This window comes from Silurus aristotelis (assembly GCF_946808225.1).
Source record: "Silurus aristotelis genome assembly, chromosome: 28".
Classification (NCBI taxonomy): domain Eukaryota; kingdom Metazoa; phylum Chordata; class Actinopteri; order Siluriformes; family Siluridae; genus Silurus; species Silurus aristotelis.
Window position 1 is genome coordinate 9540204 of NC_139601.1, and position 21292 is coordinate 9561495.

Here is a 21292-nt window from a genome sequence, read left to right on the forward strand (position 1 = left end):
ACTTTTTTTGTTTACGTCACAGTTCTTCGGGGGGTAGTTTGTAACTGGGATTAGCAGCAGTGGAAGTGTTTGTGGTGTTTGTGACTCGTTTTTGCAATAATTGTGTAAGTAGTGCATTTCTTATGCTCGTTGTTTATTGTGTACTGCTTACAAACATTCAGCAAATACATTCGTAAAAACAGTGATCTGAAATCGCTGCTTGAGACTTAGAGTTTTATAATGATGTATAGTTAGTCATGGTTAATCTTCTCCATTTTTATTTAATCTGTTGTTAAACATTAACACGTGAGAACACTGGGATATCGGCGTTGAATGCTACGGGGTTTTAAACTAACAAATTTAATTTGTCAACACACGATTGTATTAAAGTGACATAATGTCTACATTAATTCACTAAATACAATAGAAGCTGCGGGGGTTCGTCCACAATCCACGGACTGTCGGAGTTCGGAGTTCACACTGTATCTGGACTATTTATCAATTATAATATTTAATCACACGATTGTCACGAGTTCAATTATGATCTAATCGTAACGTAATCAAACATTTTAATCTGTTCTAAATGTACCTTAAATTAATACTTTTCGCGTTTTGAATACTCTAATCAACATGGGCATGGACAAATATGGATGCTTTAATATTACATGCAAATGTATGTTTATTATTAGTGAAACCAAACTCAACTTAGAGCATAAAGACAAAATATTCTTGTAAATGTTTGAAATTAAATATGGTCTTAAAAAAAACGTAAATCATCAGGACACCAAACGGAACTTTTGCTTGCTTGATTTGAGATTTGGCGCATCAGTAAAACATCTGTTTAGCGATTAAAAATTATGTTTCGGTGGAGTTTATTTTTTAAACATCTGAGTAAAGAAAAACACTGATGCGTTGAAGCTTTTTAATTTCGCCTCTTATATTTAATACAAATTAGTGCCGTTAAAATGAATTCGTGTGTGTGTGTGTGTGTGTGTGTGTGTGTGTTGCTTTTTAATGGAGCAACACTGCCCCCATATTCCTTGTGGAGAAATGGCCAAAAGCTTTTCACTGATATTCACTAGTATTTGTTTTACTGTGTCTCAGGTGACTGAATATACAGGGAGTTGTATATGAACAGCTGGAGAAAAGAATTAATAAGAATTTACGATTTGTCTTCTTTTATAAATAATGTTTATATAAACCACTGTGCATCAGTTTAGGAGCTTGTCGATGAATATAAGATAAGATATACCTTTATTCAACCCACTGTGGGAACATTGCTGAAAGGTTTACGCATATCCCAGCTTGTCAGGAAGCTGGGATCTGAGTACAAGGTCAGCTATGGTATGGCATAGTATTGAATTATACCCAATAATCTTCATTAGTCCAATATTTATTAATTTTATTTCATAAAAACCATAATGCACACAAAAAGTGCACAAAAATGCAATTGAATTGATTAATATAGGACACCACCGAAAGCCTAAGTGTGAAATGCATGGCCTGACTCTGGGTAAATGTAATTGTAATGTATTGTAACTAGAACGGGACATTTCCTAAAGATGTGAGTAGTGCTTGCCGGTGCGAAACTCCACACCCCGGCCGTGTGGTTTCTAGTGCCGATCGTTGTTTTTGTACTGAGAGAGACGAGCGTGTCGATGCCTCACATGCTTGGTTTGTGGCTTTTATTTCGAGGTGACGAAACGCGGCGTCGACACGGCACTCCACCGGGACCGGGCCGAGCGGATTATGTGTGATACGTCCGGGTCGGAGCGGGTTGAGCGACCCCGGAAGATAATAGGTGTGTGTGGTGGGCGTGGCCTATGTTGTTACGTGACGGGCAAAAATCACCCAGGGCTCAAATCCCCCCACCGTGCCGAGCGTTTTGACATATTGCACGCCCGTGTCCGAGCGCGTTTGTTTTGTGCCTCATTCGAGCTAATGGTGTGGGCGTGGCTTGAGGTGACACGTGAGATCACTATATGACCCATAATGCAACTCTCTATGCTGGGCTGAGTCCGTTGATATGTCACACGGCCCCTTCCTGCATTTTTTATTCCCCCTCTTATTGACCCCCCCCCCCCCCCCCCCCCCCTCAAATTGGGTTCCCCCGCCAGCCGATCTGTGGCGTGTGGGATTCCCCATTCATTGTCTATGGGGGCCTGTTTGACGCGGAATTCCCGGAATTCCGAGCGGATTCGAAATTCCAAGGCCATATAGTTGCTCCGGATCCCCTACGAGTGGATATGCCATATGCGCGTGTCGGACGATCGAGGGCCGAGCCGTGGCTCGATATTTTAATTCCCCATTCATTTTCTATGGGGCACTAATTGCCTCCTAGCTATTGCCCCCTTGGGTGAAAATGTTAGAAAAAAAATATTGGGAGGTCCGGGAGGGCAGCCCGGATGAGAGGATATGCCGTATTTGCGTGTCGGGTGAACAGGGGGCCTGAAAAAGCGAAAAAACGGACAAGACTTCTTATAACCTGGAATTTTTGGGTGTTTTTGCCCTTTTGCCCCACCTTGGCAGGGGTATTTGACGAGTTTAGTGGCATCATTGCGATCGCCCCGGACGAGTGGATATGTCAAAACGCGTGTTGTGCGGACACCGGCCGAACGGCGAATTTTCAACCGTTTTCCCCATTAATTTTCAATGGGGCCTGTTTGACGCGGAATTCCCGGAATTCCAAAGGGCTCCGGAATTCCGGGACCATATAGTCGCGAACCGCTCTGGACCCAGTGTGAGTTGATATGCCGTACGTGCATGACGGACACTCGAGGGTCGAGATATGACGCGCCGAAATTTTGGCCATTCATTTTCTATGGGAAAAAAACGCACGTTTTGGGCACGGGATCGAAAGTGGGCGGGCCGAATGCTTATAACAGTAATAGCACACCTTACACGAACAGGCCGCACGTTTTGAGGTATCACCCGTGGTGCAGAGACAGACGGTACGACCCGCATTATTTGCCGAAAATTGGTCGGAAGATTAAGAATAATAATAATATGAATAATAATAAACCGACGTTTTGGCCATGAAACGGCCTTAGAAATTTAATACCACACCTCACACGAACGTTTTGAGGTATCACCCGTGGTGCTGGGACAAAAAAATGAGGGAGCAGTGACGTGCCGAAATATTCCTAATGGGCCACGGCATTGTACTAGTAGTGCACTTCATTAGTAGTGTAACTGTAATGTAGTGTATATATAATGTAGTGTAAATGTGTTGTAATGAAGTGTAGTGTAACTGTAATGTATATATAATGTAGTGTAAATGTGTTGTAATGAAGTGTAGTGTAACTGTAGTGTATATATAATGTAGTGTAAATGTGTTGTAATGAAGTGCAGTGTAACTGTAGTGTATATATAATGTAGTGTAAATGTGTTGTAATGAAGTGCAGTGTAACTGTAGTGTATATATAATGTAGTGTAAATGTGTTGTAATGAAGTGCAGTGTAACTGTAGTGTATATATAATGTAGTGTAAATGTGTTGTAATGAAGTGCAGTGTAACTGTAGTGTATATATAATGTAGTGTAAATGTGTTGTAATGAAGTGCAGTGTAACTGTAGTGTATATATAATGTAGTGTAAATGTGTTGTAATGAAGTGCAGTGTAACTGTAGTGTATATATAATGTAGTGTAAATGTGTTGTAATGAAGTGCAGTGTAACTGTAGTGTATATATAATGTAGAGTAAATGTGTTGTAATGAAGTGCAGTGTAACTGTAATGAAGTGTATATATAATGTAGTGTAAATGTGTTGTAATGAAGTGCAGTGTAACTGTAATGTAGTGTATATATAATGTAGTGTAAATGCGTTGTAATGAAGTGCAGTGTAACTGTAATGTAGTGTATATATAATGTAGTGTAAATGCGTTGTAATGAAGTGCAGTGTAACTGTAATGTAGTGTATATATAATGTAGTGTAAATGCGTTGTAATGAAGTGCAGTGTAACTGTAATGAAGTGTATATATAATGTAGTGTAAATGCGTTGTAATGAAGTGCAGTGTAACTGTAATGTAGTGTATATATAATGTAGTGTAAATGCGTTGTAATGAAGTGCAGTGTAACTGTAATGTAGTGTATATATAATGTAGTGTAAATGCGCTGTAATGAAGTGCAGTGTAACTGTAATGTAGTGTATATATAATGTAGTGTAAATGCGTTGTAATGAAGTGCAGTGTAACTGTAATGTAGTGTATATATAATGTAGTGTAAATGCGCTGTAATGAAGTGCAGTGTAACTGTAATGTAGTGTATATATAATGTAGTGTAAATGCGTTGTAATGAAGTGCAGTGTAACTGTAATGTAGTGTATATATAATGTAGTGTAAATGCGCTGTAATGAAGTGCAGTGTAACTGTAATGTAGTGTATATATAATGTAGTGTAAATGCGTTGTAATGAAGTGCAGTGTAACTGTAATGTAGTGTATATATAATGTAGTGTAAATGCGCTGTAATGAAGTGCAGTGTAACTGTAATGTAGTGTATATATAATGTAGTGTAAATGCGTTGTAATGAAGTGCAGTGTAACTGTAATGTAGTGTATATATCTTCTTCTTCTTCTTTTTCTTTCGGCTGCTCCCATTAGGGGTCGCCACAGCGGATCATCCGTCTCCATACCACCCTGTCCTCTATATCTGCCCCTTTTACACCAACTACCTGCATGTCTTCCCTCACCACATCCATGAACCTCCTCCTTGGCCTTCCTCTTTTCCTCCTACCTGGTGGCTCCATCTTCAGCATTTTTCTACCAATATAATTCATGTCCCTTCTCTGCACATGTCCAAACCATCTCAATCTCGCCTCCCTCACCTTGTCACCACAACATCCTACATGTGCTGTCCCTCTAATAAACTCATTTCTAATCTTGTCCATCCTCGTCACTCCCAACGAAAACCTCAACATCTTCAGCTCTGCTACCTCCAGCTCCACCTCCTGTCTTTTACTCAATGCCACTGTCTCTAATCCATACAACATCGCAGGTCTCACCACAGTCCTATAAACTTTCCCTTTCATTCTTGCAGATACTCTTCTATCACAAATCACTCCTGTCACTCTTCTCCACCCACTCCACCCTGCCTGCACTCTTTTCTTTACTTCCCTAACACACTCTCCATTACTTTGCACTGTTGACCCCAGGTACCTGAACTCCTCCGCCTTCTTCACCTCTTCACCCTGCAACCGCATCACTCAACTGCCCTCCCTCTCATTCACACACATGTACTCTGTCTTACTCCTACTGACTTTCATTCCCCTTCTCTCCAGCGCATATCTCCACCTCTCCAGGCTCTTCTCAACCTGCTCTCTACTCTCACCACAAATCACAATATCATCTGCAAACATCATAGTCCAGGGAGACTCCTGTCTGACCTCGTCCGTCAACCTGTCCATCACCACTGCAAACAGGAAAGGGCTCAGGGCCGATCCTCGATGCAGTCCAACCTTCACCCTGAACCAGTCTGTCGTACCTACTGCACACTTTACTGCCGTCACACTGTCCTCATACATGTCCTGCACCACCCTCAAATACTTCTCTGACACACCTGACTTCCTCATACAATACCACAACTCCTCTCTCGGCACCCTGTCGTACGCTTTCTCTAAATCCACAAATACACAATGCAGCTCCTTCTGTCCTTCTCTATACTTCTCCATCAACATCCTCAAAGCAAATAAGGCATCTGTGGTGCTCTTCCTCGGCATGAAACCATACTGTTGCTCACAGATGGTCACCTCTTCTCTCAGCCTGGCTTCCACTACTCTTTCCCATAACTTCATGGTGTGACTGATCAACTTAATTCCCCTGTAGTTACTGCAGGTTTGCACATCTCCCTTATGCTTAAAGATCGGTACCAGCACACTCCTTCTCCATTCCTCAGGCATCCTCTCCCCTTCCAGAATCCTGTTAAACAATCTGGTTAAAAACTCCACTGCCATCTCTTCTAAACATCTCCACGCTTCTACCGGTATGTCATCTGGTCCAACCGACTTTCCATTCTTCATCCTCTTAATCGCTGCTCTCACTTCCTCCTTACTAATCCTATCTACATCCTGCTTCACCAACTCCACATCCTCCAACCTTCTCTCTCTCTGATTTTCCTCATTCATCAGCTGCTCAAAATACTCCCTCCATCTTCTCAACACACTCTCCTCACTAGTCAACACATTTCCCTCTCCATCCTTTATTGCTCTAACTTGCAGTACATCCTTCCCAGCTCGGTCCCTCTGCTTGGCCAATCGGTATAAATCCTTTTCTCCTTCCTTAGTGTCCAACCTCTTATACAGTTCCTCATATGCCTTTTCCTTGGCTTTCGCCACATCCCTTTTAACCTGCTGCCGCATCTCCTTGTACTCCTGCCTACTTTTCTCATCACTCTGTCGATCCCACTTCTGTTTTGCCAATCTCTTTCCCCTAATGCTCTCCTGCACTTCCTCATTCCACCACCACGTCTCCTTGTCTTGCTTTCTATTTCCAGATGTCACACCAAGTACTTTTCTAGCTGCTTCCCTCATCACTCCTGCAGTAGTTGCCCAATCATCCGGCACCTCTTCACCACCACCGAGCCTCTGTCTGACCTCTTCCCTGAACCTCACACTACACTCTTCCTCCTTCAGTTTCCACCATCTTATTCTTCTTATATAATGTAGTGTAAATGCGTTGTAATGAAGTGGAGTGTAACTGTAATGTAGTGTATATATAATGTAGTGTAAATGCGTTGTAATGAAGTGCAGTGTAACTGTAATGTAGTGTATATATAATGTAGTGTAAATGCGTTGTAATGAAGTGCAGTGTAACTGTAATGTAGTGTATATATAATGTAGTGTAAATGCGTTGTAATGAAGTGCAGTGTAACTGTAATGTAGTGTATATATAATGTAGTGTAAATGCGTTGTAATGAAGTGCAGTGTAACTGTAATGTAGTGTATATATAATGTAGTGTAAATGCGTTGTAATGAAGTGCAGTGTAACTGTAATGTAGTGTATATATAATGTAGTGTAAATGCGTTGTAATGAAGTGCAGTGTAACTGTAATGTAGTGTATATATAATGTAGTGTAAATGCGTTGTAATGAAGTGCAGTGTAACTGTAATGAAGTGTATATATAATGTAGTGTAAATGCGTTGTAATGAAGTGCAGTGTAACTGTAATGTAGTGTATATATAATGTAGTGTAAATGCGTTGTAATGAAGTGCAGTGTAACTGTAATGTAGTGTATATATAATGTAGTGTAAATGCGTTGTAATGAAGTGCAGTGTAACTGTAATGTAGTGTATATATAATGTAGTGTAAATGCGTTGTAATGAAGTGCAGTGTAACTGTAATGAATTGTATATATAATGTAGTGTAAATGCGTTGTAATGAAGTGCAGTGTAACTGTAATGTAGTGTATATATAATGTAGTGTAAATGCGTTGTAATGAAGTGCAGTGTAACTGTAATTTAGTGTATATATAATGTAGTGTAAATGCGTTGTAATGAAGTGCAGTGTAACTGTAATGTAGTGTATATATAATGTAGTGTAAATGCGTTGTAATGAAGTGCAGTGTAACTGTAATGTAGTGTATATATAATGTAGTGTAAATGCGTTGTAATGAAGTGCAGTGTAACTGTAATGTAGTGTATATATAATGTAGTGTAAATGCGTTGTAATGAAGTGCAGTGTAACTGTAATGAAGTGTATATATAATGTAGTGTAAATGCGTTGTAATGAAGTGCAGTGTAACTGTAATGTAGTGTATATATAATGTAGTGTAAATGCGCTGTAATGAAGTGCAGTGTAACTGTAATGTAGTGTATATATAATGTAGTGTAAATGCGTTGTAATGAAGTGCAGTGTAACTGTAATGTAGTGTATATATAATGTAGTGTAAATGCGCTGTAATGAAGTGCAGTGTAACTGTAATGTAGTGTATATATAATGTAGTGTAAATGCGCTGTAATGAAGTGCAGTGTAACTGTAATGTAGTGTATATATAATGTAGTGTAAATGTGTTGTAATGAAGTGCAGTGTAACTGTAATGTAGTGTATATATAATGTAGTGTAAATGTGTTGTAATAAAGTGCAGTGTAACTGTAATGTAGTGTATATATAATGTAGTGTAAATGTGTTGTAATGAAGTGTAGTGTAACTGTAATGTAGTGTAGGTCAAATGTAAATGTAAAGTTACAGTGATGTAAATGTAATTTAATGTTCGGTGCTCATGAACTTTTATTGTGAATTCGTTTCTCGCCTCATTCAACGATCCAATCAGGACAGGCGAATTCGCACATGCGTAGTGCACCAGGAAGTCGATTTAGGATTACCTTACAAACAAAAGTGTATAATCCTTAGAAAGGCAGTTGTGGTGGTCCTATAACACGCGCGTACATAAAGTAAGATCATTAAATGTAAAGTGACAGCAATGTGCATTGATAATATATAATTTATATAATTAGAACAGACCTTTAGTCTCTAGTAAATGAAGAAAGTGTTTGCGTGTGAAATCTGTGCACGATGTCATGTTACATTGCAGGTACCCATGATGGCGAGCTGTGACCCTGCCGCCGCGACAGGCAGCCTGAGTGAGGAGTTCGCTGCACCGGCTCATGTGGAGGAGGTCCGGAGTGCGATGGCGGCGTTTGCGGAGCAGCATGCAGCTTTAGGGCGCATGGTTGTGCTCATCACTTCAGGAGGTACCAAGGTTCCGCTTGAGTCCAGGACGGTGCGCTTTTTGGACAACTTCAGCAGCGGCCGGCGTGGAGCCTCGTCAGCGGAGTATTTTCTCGCCCATGGTTATGCTGTGATCTTCCTGCACAGACACCGCTCTCTGTACCCGTACACGCGCCTCTACACCGGTATCAATCTGCTCGACTGTCTGACATTAGACACTGTTCAGGTTGGCACTAAAATAGTCACAGTGGATCAGACTAAGCTGCCAAACATCACAGAGGTCCTGAATCGGTTCCAGGCAGTGAAATCTGCCGGCTTACTTCTTCCAGTGGAGTTCAGCACCTTGTCTGAGTATCTCCACCTTCTCAAAGCTGCAGCACAAGCACTTAGTTCAATAGGTAAAAAGTAGAACTGCATCACCACAATCACAATCCAAAAGGAAGGCAAACCAAATTTCACATCGCTGTCAGACATAGACATCTTTTATAGCTTTATAGCTATATATATATATATATATATATATATATATATATATATTTTTTTTTTTTTTTTTTTTTTTATTTTTTTTTAAAGCCATGAATTTACATACACTTAGAGCCTTTTTGATTGACACAATGGAATCAGTCAAAAGCTGCTAAATGCCACAAATAAATTCTGGATCTCCACAAGTCCGGTTTGTCATTGGGAGCAATTTCTAAACACTTAAAGGTACCATGCTCATCTGCTCAAACAAGGGTAAGCAGGTATAAACACCCTGAGATGGCAAAGCCATCATATACATAACATTCTGACTCCTAGAAAAAAAAACAAAGATTGGTGTGAAAACTGTAAATCAACCCAGGCAAGGGGACAATAGCAAAGGTCCTTGTAAAGGGGCAGAAGTAAACAGCTAGAAATTGTGAAAAATTTACTTTTCTGAGGTACTGTATATGTAAACTTCTGACTGATTCCACTGATCAGACATGACACTAAAAGCACCCGAAAGGAGGAACATTGCTCTCATTACAATGGAACCTGTTAAGGGTGCAATATATTAGGCAGCAAGTATTCCGTTTTAGAAGTTGATGTTGAGGAAAATGACCAAGTGTGCAACTTTGACAAGGAGCATATTCTGATGGCTAGACAAATGGGTGTGAGTTTCTCTCAAAAACAAGGGTTTTATTGGAATTTCCTGTTATGCAATGGTTAATACCTACCAAAAATGAAGGGAGGTGCAAGGAAGGGAATCTGAAGGATCAGTGACAGGGTTATGGATGCCCAAAACATAGTGATTTACATGGGGAGTGAAGGCTAGGGATTAGTGATTAATGTGTTGGACTTAGAATTAAAAGGTGGTAAATTCAAATCCCAGTACTGACAACAGCTCCTCCTGGGCCCTTGAGCAAGACTATAACCCTTACCTGCACCATTGTGTAAAATGAAAGTGCAATGCAGCTTTCTGTGTAGCCTCATGTTGACACTTGTCCACTGCTGAAAGCTTCTACAATGGGCACATGAACATCTTGTCGGGACAATGAAAAAAGGTGGCCTCGTCTGATGAATTATGTTTTCTTTTAGATTATTACATCAGGCTTTGATGTGTTGAATCTGTTTTAGACGCTACACAATACTACACAGGTGGTCTTAATGTTTTGGCTGATTTGTGTACTTTCTCCAACCACATCAATAGTTCCACCTGTACACCTACTCTTATTATCCGATTAGCCAGTAATGTGGTACCAGCAGAGTGCTGTGTGGCAAACGTATAGTGTGTAATTTAATGTGAGCAAACATATTAGGCATCTGTTTCTATTGTTCAACATTTAAAATTGTATTGAGATTTTCATTTTTTGCTAATTTCTTTTTTTTTTTATAATTTTATGTAATGTGGGCATTGAGTGTCCATTTGGATACAGATACAGAATTTTACAAAAGTGAGTACACCCAATCACATTTCAGGAGCCATTTTAGTATATCTTCTCAAAGGACATGATTTGAATATTTTTTGAATATTTTTTGAATATTTTAGACTAGTCAGTGTACAGCTTGTATATAAGTACAGATTTACTGTACTCTGAAAATAACATACAGCTATTAATGTTAAAATAACTGGCAACAAAAGGAAGTGCACCCTAAATTAACATGTCAAAACTGTGTCCAAAGAGTCAATATTTTGTGTGAGCACCATTGTTATCCAGCACTGCCTTAATCTTCCTGGGCATGGAATTCACCAGAGGTGCACAGGTTGTTGCTGGGATTCTCTTTCACTCCTCTATGACATTACTGAGCTGCTGGATGTTGGACACATTGTGCTTCTCCACCTTACACTTGAGGATGCCCCACTGGTGCTTAATACTCTTCAGGTCTGGAGACATACTTGGCCACTCAATCACCTTCCACAAGGCAGTTGTCATCTTGGCAGTGTTTTTGGGGTCGTTATGTTGGAAAACTACTTTTTGCGAGGTCAGTTCCAAATGGAACCTGTGTTGGAAAACCTTTTTATAACCCTGGCCACTGTACTGTAACTCAGTTTCAGGGTGTTACTGATCTTATAGCCTGGGCATCTTTGTGGAGAGCAAAAATACTAATGCTCAAATCCTCAGAGTCTTTTCCTCAGTGGTGCCATGTTGAACATACAGTGGTCAGTATGAGAGAAATTGTACTTAAAGCACCAATTTTTATGTGACTTGTGACATGATCAATAGGGTGTGTGTGGCTTTGCACGGTTACACGACATACAGCTGTTTTCACTTAGGGTGTAGTCACTTTTGTCGACAGCTATTTTGACAAAAATGGCTGTATGTTGAGTTCTTTTCAGAGGACAGTACTGTAAATCTTTACTGCTATATAAGCTGCACATTCACCACTCCAAAATATATGTTTAATTACTATAGTATTGTCTCTTGATAAGATCTATTAAAATTGTTGCTGAAATGTGAGGGGGACTTTTGAGATTCTTTATTTGTAGCACAGTAACAAGGCGAGATATAGTTTAGTATCCTATTTTCTGATTGTATGCTTCATTAAAATTGATGTTAAATTATATTTGTATATTTCAGGTTCCAAAGCCATGTTTTATTTGGCTGCAGCGGTTTCTGATTTTTACATCCCAGCTTCTGAAATGCCAGAGCACAAAATACAGTCCTCCAATGGACCTCTACAGGTACAGAGTTGCTTAAAAATGTTCTCATTGTCAATTTTGATGTTCTTGGAAATTGTAACCCAAGATTGTGGCCTTTCAGATAAGCATGAAAATGGTACCCAAAATCCTTAAGCCACTGGTAAAGGACTGGGCCCCAAAAGCATTCGTCATTTCATTCAAGCTGGAAACGGATCCATCCATCCTGTTGGAGCGAGCTCGTTTCGCTTTGAACACCTACAAACACCAGGCAGTTGTTGCCAATGTCCTGGACACGCGGCATGGTTATGTAGTCATCGTGACTAAAGACTCCCAGGAAGAACTGGTCCTTGCAGATGAAGAAGCTCAGAAAGAAGTTGAAATTGAGGAGAAGATTGTCAAGAATTTGTCACATGCACACACTCAGTTCATAAACCAAAAATGTTAGAATTTCATTATGTTGGCCAACTTCCAACTCCTTGTTCTTCATTTCACTAAAATATTAGAGGTCCAAATGCAGGTTTAGATCAGTGGAAAATGCAGACTCGTACAGTACAAAACTATAACCAATTATGACTTCCCAAATTTGTGCATGTTCTGCACAGAGAAACAAAATCTGACTTGCCACTAACTAGATAAAAACACTCCTAAGCATGTACATTCTCCACGCACCCATTTATTGGTCTTTGGCATGTAGTTCTCTTATTAATGTGTAGGGTTAATAAATCAGTTTGTGGTGGTAAACATTTTAATTATTGGGGTGTATCAAATAACCTGTTTTAATTTTTCCCCCAGACATCAACAGGGAAGCAGAACTGAACCGTTTAAAAAAAAAACAGTTTGAGAATAAGTCAGTATAATCACTGCTGCATGATACATTTTTGTTTACATCTATTTTTTGTTTAATGGATGTGCATGTCATAAATGGTTCGCAAATAAACATCTGCTATTACCCAAAATAAATGGTCTTGACTTTTTAACTGCTTTATATGAAATGATTGATCATTTGAGCTTGATGCTCTTTTTAATTCCAGCACGGATTCCAGACAGTTCTCCACTGTATCTTGTCTCCTCACGCCGAACTTGAAGAACCTGAAAAAGATACCTCATTTTCAGAATAAGACTGTAATGATGATATACACTTGTGTTTTTGTGTGTGTCTTTAACTCATACCTGACCCTTCCTGCGAATCTTGGCACGTCTAAATTTCTCTCTGTGTTTGACTCTGGGATTCCGGTCAATTTTCTTTCTCTTTGGAGTGAGTCCTTTGTTCTTGGCCATCTTTACAAGTAAAAAATATTGCAAATATTTGAAATCAAAATGTAAAAATGCTGTTTAGTATAAAAATTCCAATATGCAGTAAACAATGTCTAAAATTGCACTCTAGGTGCAGGTAAGTAGGACATCAGTTTAAAATCAAAAAAAAAAAAAAAAAAAAAGTCTTAAGCTCTGTCAGAATTTGTAAAATCAGCACCACAATTTCTGGCATCTATGTGAGGAATCCCTTGACTAAGTAGAGAAACAGATTTCTACCTGTTTCATCTACTGTACCTGTCTAAGGATGGGGGGGTTGGTATTTTTCAAAACTCTTCTATTCTCAATAAGCCCCATGCCTACTTCAGTCTAGGTGAATAGGTGGGATTGAAGAAGTAGAATTCAAATCTACCCTGTCGGTCTCCGTTTGCATTTTTTCAAAAACTACCCAAACCTGTCAAAATTATTTAACACCCTAATTTTAATGTGTCATTAACCTAAATAGCAGTACTTTTTTTTTTTTAGTTTAAGGGTAATTGGGTCTTACTTTTCTTCAAAAGGAGACCTCAGCATAATTAATGTCTTAAATTAACAAACTCTTTCTAAAACCCTTATTTTCATCTTCTCATGACAGTATCTTAAGTATCCAAACATTTTTAACAAGCATCAGATAAGGGCTGTTTCTCATTCACACTCAATTTCATTGTACCTGGTATGTAATACCCCTTTTAGCCTTTCCATCCATCTCTTCTTGTTCCTGCTCCTCCTCCTCCTGCTCAATCATTAACCTACACACAGTTAGAGTCCAAATATATGTTAGTGTGCTCTTTGTCTCTTTGATCTTTCCAGAACATACTGATGAGAATTAATCTCTCACCCATCCTCTGGCAGCTGCTTATTCTTTCTCTTCAGCTTCAGTCTCTCCTCAATGCCCTTATAAAAAAGCAGGGCTGCCTCTTCATCCGAGTCAGACTCTTCAGCCTTCTCCATATCTGCCACCTTCGAAACCTATGAAGACATTATAATGTCAAGTTGGCATTTATTGCATGATATTTCGATGCTGACCCTATCCTGGAAAACAAAATTCTTGCCTCAGGCTTGTCTTTTTTGATGCTCTGTGATTTTTTAGCTGGTCTTATTTGTTGGTTTTCAGTGAGCAGCTGACGAAGTTGAGGGGCGAGTCTGGCATCAACAGCTCCTAGTTCATTAATTAACTATGGAAGCAAACAGGCACCTTTAAAAAACTAACAAATATGTATTATCATGGCACATGACCAAAAAAAAACAATTACATATTCAAATAACATCTGAACTTACATTTCTGTAGGTCACCAATCTCTCGATCACAGGATGGTTATGTGCTGGAATTCTCTTGGCTTTTAAAACCAGGTAAAAACTGATGTTTGTGCAATAGCTGGGAGGAAAAAAAATAGCAAATTAGGATTTTGTGCAAATTTTTTTTTTTTTATTCTTAAAAGATATATATTTCTTCCAAATTGAATATTTACTTAAGATAAAGTTGGTGCTTGGTCATCAGGTAATTTGTCCCCTTAGGGAAAAAAAAAAAAAAGTATAACAAGAAATAAGAACCATAGATTAAAAAAAAAAAAAGTCTAAAATCTGTCTACATAACATTTATTCATACTGCTATTAAAAATTACATTAATTTCTCAAAATTCATTTTAACTAAGGAAGGATGAAGCTGTTACCTGACCTGAAAAATTATTACACGTAAAAAATCCCGATGTTTAGGAGAAGAAATAAATAAATAAAAGAAAAACAGTATGATCGCAGCCACTAATGAGGGATTAAACCTCATTAGCTCATTTCTACATGCTCACCTTTCCTGGTGGAATCTGTCTGCTTCTTACCATCTGCACGATGGGCTGTATCTCATCTTGCAGTTCTGTCATCTACACTCAACAAAGTAGATTCAATAAAAAGGCAGCAGTCTTGGATAAACTCTTTCGTTAAATATATTCTTTAATTCATATAAACTACTCCCAAACTGTACTTTAGCTTTGAAATCCTGAATGAGCTCCAGCAGCTCTGGACTCTCCTTCTTCAGCAGTTTGAGCTTCTCTTTTTGGGACATTGTGTTTAGGTCTTTAACAATCCTTTGCTCTTTCTCTGCAGCCTTTTTAGTCTTCTCATCTTCTATTTCTACTGCAAACTCCTGAAAGACCAGAGATAGTACACAATACTTATACACACTGATTGGTTGTTAAACAGCACTGCTCTGACGGTAGTGTAATTCAAATCACAGGATTAAAGTATTGTGTTTATTCTAATATGTACTTGTTTCTACAGTAAAAAAAAAAAAAAGGTTATACATATTATCCAAAATACCATAAAGGATAATAATAACTGGATCCTTTTATTTGAGAAAGAAAATGTGCAATCATTAATATGGTATGCAGATATTTTTGTTAGGAGTCTGTCAGGGCTTTGTAAAAGTTAATGTTTTCTGCCACATTAAATCGTTTCATATCATGACATGTAGACTTTTTGACTATACTGCACATCTTTACATATCAGCAAATGGAAATACTTCAATAATAGTTACATTTTATCATCTCTATATTTCCCATAAGATTAAACCAAATACAAATTATTATACACTCTTTCAACTAATTGGCATAGATTTTTTATCCTTTATTTTTAAAAAGAAGCAAAATAATCTGCCAATCCTTTAAGATTACATTGTTTAGAGCTGAAAACTGAAATGCCTCAACCCGCTGTTTGGGAGAATTTCCGTTCACACAGTATCCTCATGGCTTACAGCATTGTGGACAATTCCTCCGACTAATCCCACAAAAACTATCTGCCTCTCTGCCATCTGACATAAGGCTGTGCGGCATTCACTTAAGCACTGCCAGACTGCATAACAGCTTCTACTCAGTACTCTGCTTCACCTCCCTTCAGAAATCACCCTGAGATCCAAGTAACTCCCCCTCCACCCTACCACTCACACATATTAATTCAATAATGTTAAACAGGTCACTTTGTTTATTACTACAGTGATGTACTGTTTACAGCACAACTCTTTCTGTCTGTACTGATTGTAATGCACAGTCAGTTCTTCTACAATCAGTACTGCACTGATAAATGTCCTTTTATGTGATTAGAGTACAGTATTTATGCTTCTCTGCTCATATTTGTACACACCCTGACTGTTTCCCAACCCCCCTCCCTGCATGCTTTTAATTTACTATTGCACTTTATTTATACCCTGTTGACTTGAACCAGTCAATCAATAAATCTAAATCCTAAACAGGTTTTTTTAGGTCACAATTGGACCTTGGACTTCTCTGAACATGTCACATATGTACATGATTGGTTAGTGTAGTGTTATAACCCTTCGAGATTCTGTGTTTGTATTCTTTGGTGTTTGTTATATGTTGTGTTGTGTCCAGGTCCCATTCCCAACCAGAGTTTCCAGCCTGCCCTAGCCTGCCTTGATCCCACCTCCACATCGACGACATTATGATTGGTGGAAAAAGGAGAGAAGCAACCGGGGAGGGTTGTTGTAGTGGTGTTTGGTGTGGTGTTGGGGCTTGGCTTAGTTGGTTTACGTTTGGTTTTCGACTTTTGCCTGTATTTTGACCTGGAACTTGTGCAGCCTAAACCTAGACTGCCATTAAGTAGAAGTTTTATAAGAAACAGACAAAAAAAACAATCCTCTTCCGGACGACACCAAATCTCTCTCTAAACCCAAGACATTCCTTAAGCCTCAAGTCAAGAAAATAATAAGCAATGTCCAAGGAGTGAGTTACATCCTACATAACACACATCTGAGTCAGGGTGCAAATGAAATGTACCTGGAGCAGGTTTAGATCGTAGTCTTCCTCACTCAAGTTGGCCGCTAAGCGTTTTTGAATGTTCTTAGCTTCCTCTTCTTCCTCCTGATCGTCTGCTTCCACCTCCTCCAACGGCTTTCCTTCTACAAACAACAATCATCAGTGCTGTACCATCAAAGTCTACATGCAGCATCAAAATGTAAAGCATTTAGAGGCAAACACATACTTTTAGTGGTATAATCAGAGTCATAATACATTTTCTTTTTGCTCCCCCAGGCCATGTCATTTGGCAGATCTACGGAATTAAAACGATAAAATATTAGTATTCGGTTTGAAATAAAACACAATTTTATGACTTAAAAAATAAGTAAATGTAAAAATTAAGTTAAAAGCTGCCATTGAACATTCATGATTTACCATCGTCCCTTTTTCCTTCCAGGTCACTTTCCATATCAGTCTCTTCGTGCCCTTCATTGCTGCTGTTCTCCTCTTCCTCCTGATCATCTGAATCCTCGAGTGTTAAGGGCATCACCTCTTCCTAAACACACCATGAATGATCACAAATTGCTATAGCACATCTTAAAATAGGACTCAATACATTCATAGTAGATTGATCAATTAGTAATTAGAGAAAAATTACCTCATCTGCCTCATCCTCTTGTTCACTGTCCAGCTGCACACCTTGTGCCAAAAGATTCTTTAAACATAAAATAAATTGTCAGTAATCGTCACATTTCAGACATTAAAAGAGCTACACATCTGTGTGGACATCAACTCACTGAGATTTTTGCATTGTGGAAATGTTCTATTTTATCCTGCATACTCTCAGATGATCTCTGATGAAAGAAACACAAAATAATGTTAAAACAAATTTAATCAGAATGCAATCAGAAGCAACACGGTTGTCCCAAAAAATCCTTAAGATCTGCAACACCTTTACCTTATCTGGAATTTCCTCATTTTCATAGCACGCAGGATCATCACTGTCGTACTCTTCAACTTTTTTTGCTTTGAGCCTTCGCACAACTCTAATAAGAGAAAATACACAATGAATCAAGATTTTGAAATGTGGAACAGGTCCACATCCAACATTTTAAGATGTGTGCTATCCTACAGTACTATTTAAATCTAGTACATTATATTTCATCACCTCTATATATATATATATATATATATATATATATATATATATATAGATATAGATATAGAGAGAGAGAGAGAGAGAGAGAGAGAGAGAGAGAGAGAGAGAGAGAGAGAGAGAGAGAGTGGCATTTCACATTTAGACTGTTTACACTGGCTTAATAGAACCCTGGGGCCTTTTTTTTTCGGGAACACTGCAATCACAACTGTAGACCAACAACTGGACAACAATATCATATACTGGACAACACTCATATCTAATTATTTACTTGGTTCATGCTCTCTGTGGTTTTTCCAATTTCATATTTACATTTAGAAAAGGTTTATTTACATTAAATTCTGAAAGAAAATATAAATATTTAGTATGTTTTCAGCCTGTGTGACCTTTTTCTAAACATTTCTATAATTTCTATACATTTTACGTCAGCTTTATTAAAACTGCGCTCCGTTACTGGAAAGTTCAGGCATATAATGTCCTGTGACTGTAGTCAACAACAAATAATATGAATTCATTTATTCATTCTCAGTAAGCACTTTGTCCTTGTCCCAGGAACACTAAGTGGGACAAGTACACACACATTTGAACCCACAGGCAATGTAGACAAGACAATTCATCTGTTAATCTGGTTTAAATGAGGAGACAGAAAACAGAGAACCCAAAACAAACAATACAGACACAGGAAGAAAGTCTGATATTTGAGGATTTTTGTACTGAGGTAGACTGGAGTTTCCTGACCAGGATGGATCACACCTAAATTTAAGCAAAGCATTATGAGACTCCATTATATTTATATATTGTTTTCCTTAGAATTTATTCTTTTTTTTTTTTTTTTTACACACATTGGCCATTTGGGGTCCCTTAACATGCTCGAAAACACCGGAAATTTGGCACAGACGTCAAAGTCGTCTGCCATTAGGACCGGTCAAAGGCTGGAATATAGACATGGCAGTAGGGCTCTGTAGCGCCCCCTGTAATGCAAAAAAAATATATTGGTGCACAGATCGGGCAATTATGTACGCACATGCACGAGACTTGGTAGGCATATAGATCTCATCGACCCGAACAACTTTCACAATCAAACCTATTAGCTCCGCCCAACAGGAAGTCGGCCATGTTGGGTTGTTTTATAAGTGCATGCGGTGAACTTTTAAATACTCCTCCTAGGGAATTCATGCGATTGACACCAAACGTGGTCAACATGATGCCGAGAAATTGTAGATGATAAATTGCAAAGGGATTTTTGATATCTCAAACGCTGTTCCCATGGCGAGGCAACAAATTTATGGCAAATTCAGAGAAACAGGAAGTGTCTGATATCTAAAGCAAAAAATTTCTTATTGGGATGACACGCGGTTTGTATGTTCGGCCAAGGATTTCGATCGCATCGATGTGCCTATTGTGAATCTCGGACATAGCGCCACCAACAGGCGCCAAGAAGTGTGTCAGTTACAAAAGCTGGATTTTTTGACAGTTGCATGTGGTGAACTTTTAAATACTCCTCACCAGGATATTCATGCGATTGACACCAAACGGAGTCAACATGATGGCGAGACATTGTAGATGATAAATTGCGAAGGGATTTTTAATATCTCGAACGCTGTTCCCATGGCAACGCGTCAAACTTTACTTTTATTTCAGGCATATTTAAGGCTTTTGGCGTGCTTAGATTTACTTGAAATTTGACACATACATTACATTTGTTGGCTGTTAAGTGTGGACAAAAAGGTCAGACAAACGTTTGTCTCTTAAGTAGCTCACTAGCGCCCCTGTTTGTCTAAAATGTGGGGGTTTTTTTTACCTACAGTCCCCAAATTGGTCAGTAACAACATAAAATAGTCCACTGATATTTACCCACTTGATGCACTTGCCCACTGTGCATTGTTTTCTGGGAGGCACGGTATAGCGATACACAAATGTGCGAGGGCCCGCCATCGCTGCTTGCAGCTATATTTTTACACTGATTTCTTATAAAGCTACAAAATGCCAAAGAATAAATATTGATCAGGGTGGAGGTTTGGACATAGTCAACAGGCTAGGTTTATTACTTTATAAACTAGCTAATGATTACATGCTGTAATAGTACACAGCCTTCATTTCTGAGAATAGTAGTATGCAGGGAATGATATTCTAGCCAGGGCCCCAGTGTAGGGCACTTTGTATGGTACTTTGTGCCCTACTTAATTATACATAGTGAAAGGGAGCTCAGGGTTGAGTTTAAAATAGTTAAGTACAATATATAGTTGAGTATGCAGTAATGGTGTGATAATCATGAATGTGCACCGTGGTAGAGATCTGATTTTGATAACTAATGTAATAGGTGATTTAGGACGCGGCCTTTGTGAAAAATCCCTCTGTATTATAACACAAGACAATCGTGAACATTTTGATGGTGTGTGCTACTTTTGCTAATGTGATAAAAAAAAAAAAGCTCCGTTAATAGAACAAATCCTCACAGCACGGGTAATACCCCGGGTTTATATCAGCTCTTCACCCTCACATTACACGTGCATTACACTCCACACTAACACGCAGTTCATAAACCTTTAACTTTACTTACCGTCTTGCCCGAACCATGCTGCTCTTACGGCTTTACCACCGGCGCTCAATCAACTGAGCCAACTTTCGATCTGCTGATTATATATTATATATATATATATATTGTGTGTGTGTGTGTGCGCGAATCCCAAACTAAAACCAACCACGAGAATTCCAAACTGCGGGTGCGCGGACCATAGATCCCTTCCGGTTCAGTAATATCATGACAAAATAGAAGTCCTATAAATGTGAAGTCGTTTTCTATGTCCCAGTTTAGAGTTTACAAGCATTCATTTCGAATGAACAAATGAATATTATATCCTCTGTTTGTATCCCGAATCTCTCAGGAGTGACGAAGCTGTTATGTGATTCAAAGGAAGAAAATCTCTCTGAAGGGATCTGTTGATAAAATAAAGGACACGGCGAGATAAAACATCTCTGAAGATCATATCAGCTCTCGTACTTCTGTTTGTATTCATTTATTTATTACCAAATCTTTCATTATTGAACCAGAAAAGAGCGAGTAAATAATGAACATCTGAGTCCTCAGTACTGCTCCTGCATTTCTTCAGCTGATATTCATAAAATCATTTTGTAAAACGGCTTGCAAATCTTCTAACAAGCATTGCATGCACTTGTACTTTATAAATGTTATAGATAAGGAAATATTTATTTGTCATTGGAACAGCTGAACTGAGAATAGCTGTGATATGCATAGAATAGTATAGAATAGCCTTTATTTGTCACATATACATTAGAGCACAGTGAAATTTGTTCTTCGCATATTCCAGCTTGCTTGGAAAATGGGGTTAGACATTAAACGGCGC

At 38.7% G+C, this 21292-nt stretch overlaps 2 protein-coding genes across 3 annotated transcripts; one reads left to right on the forward strand and one right to left on the reverse strand.

The window, feature by feature from the left end:
* The first annotated feature begins 15 nt into the window (after positions 1 to 15).
* On the forward strand, positions 16 to 12698 carry ppcs (phosphopantothenoylcysteine synthetase). 2 transcript variants are annotated; one of them, XM_083533496.1, is made up of 4 exons: positions 16 to 104; positions 8502 to 9036; positions 11677 to 11780; positions 11860 to 12698. In XM_083533496.1, exons 2-4 carry the CDS (start codon positions 8508 to 8510, stop codon positions 12181 to 12183), a joined length of 957 nt encoding a protein of 318 aa, XP_083389622.1. In that variant the 5' UTR covers positions 16 to 104; positions 8502 to 8507; the 3' UTR covers positions 12184 to 12698. The 2 variants fall into 2 exon arrangements, with proteins under 2 accessions (XP_083389622.1, XP_083389621.1); XM_083533495.1 differs by lacking the exon at positions 16 to 104 and adding an exon at positions 8235 to 8361.
* On the reverse strand, positions 12395 to 20685 carry utp3 (UTP3 small subunit processome component). Its single transcript, XM_083533494.1, has 16 exons — positions 20488 to 20685; positions 17730 to 17817; positions 17569 to 17625; positions 17430 to 17486; positions 17207 to 17327; positions 17016 to 17084; positions 16811 to 16932; positions 15004 to 15165; positions 14831 to 14902; positions 14498 to 14538; positions 14307 to 14403; positions 14081 to 14203; positions 13867 to 13997; positions 13699 to 13777; positions 12909 to 13016; positions 12395 to 12827 (listed from the first exon to the last, which is right to left on the reverse strand). The coding sequence occupies exons 1-16, from the start codon at positions 20502 to 20504 to the stop codon at positions 12738 to 12740; spliced, it is 1434 nt and encodes a 477-aa protein (XP_083389620.1). The 5' UTR covers positions 20505 to 20685; the 3' UTR covers positions 12395 to 12737.
* Between the last annotated feature and the right edge of the window lie 607 nt (positions 20686 to 21292).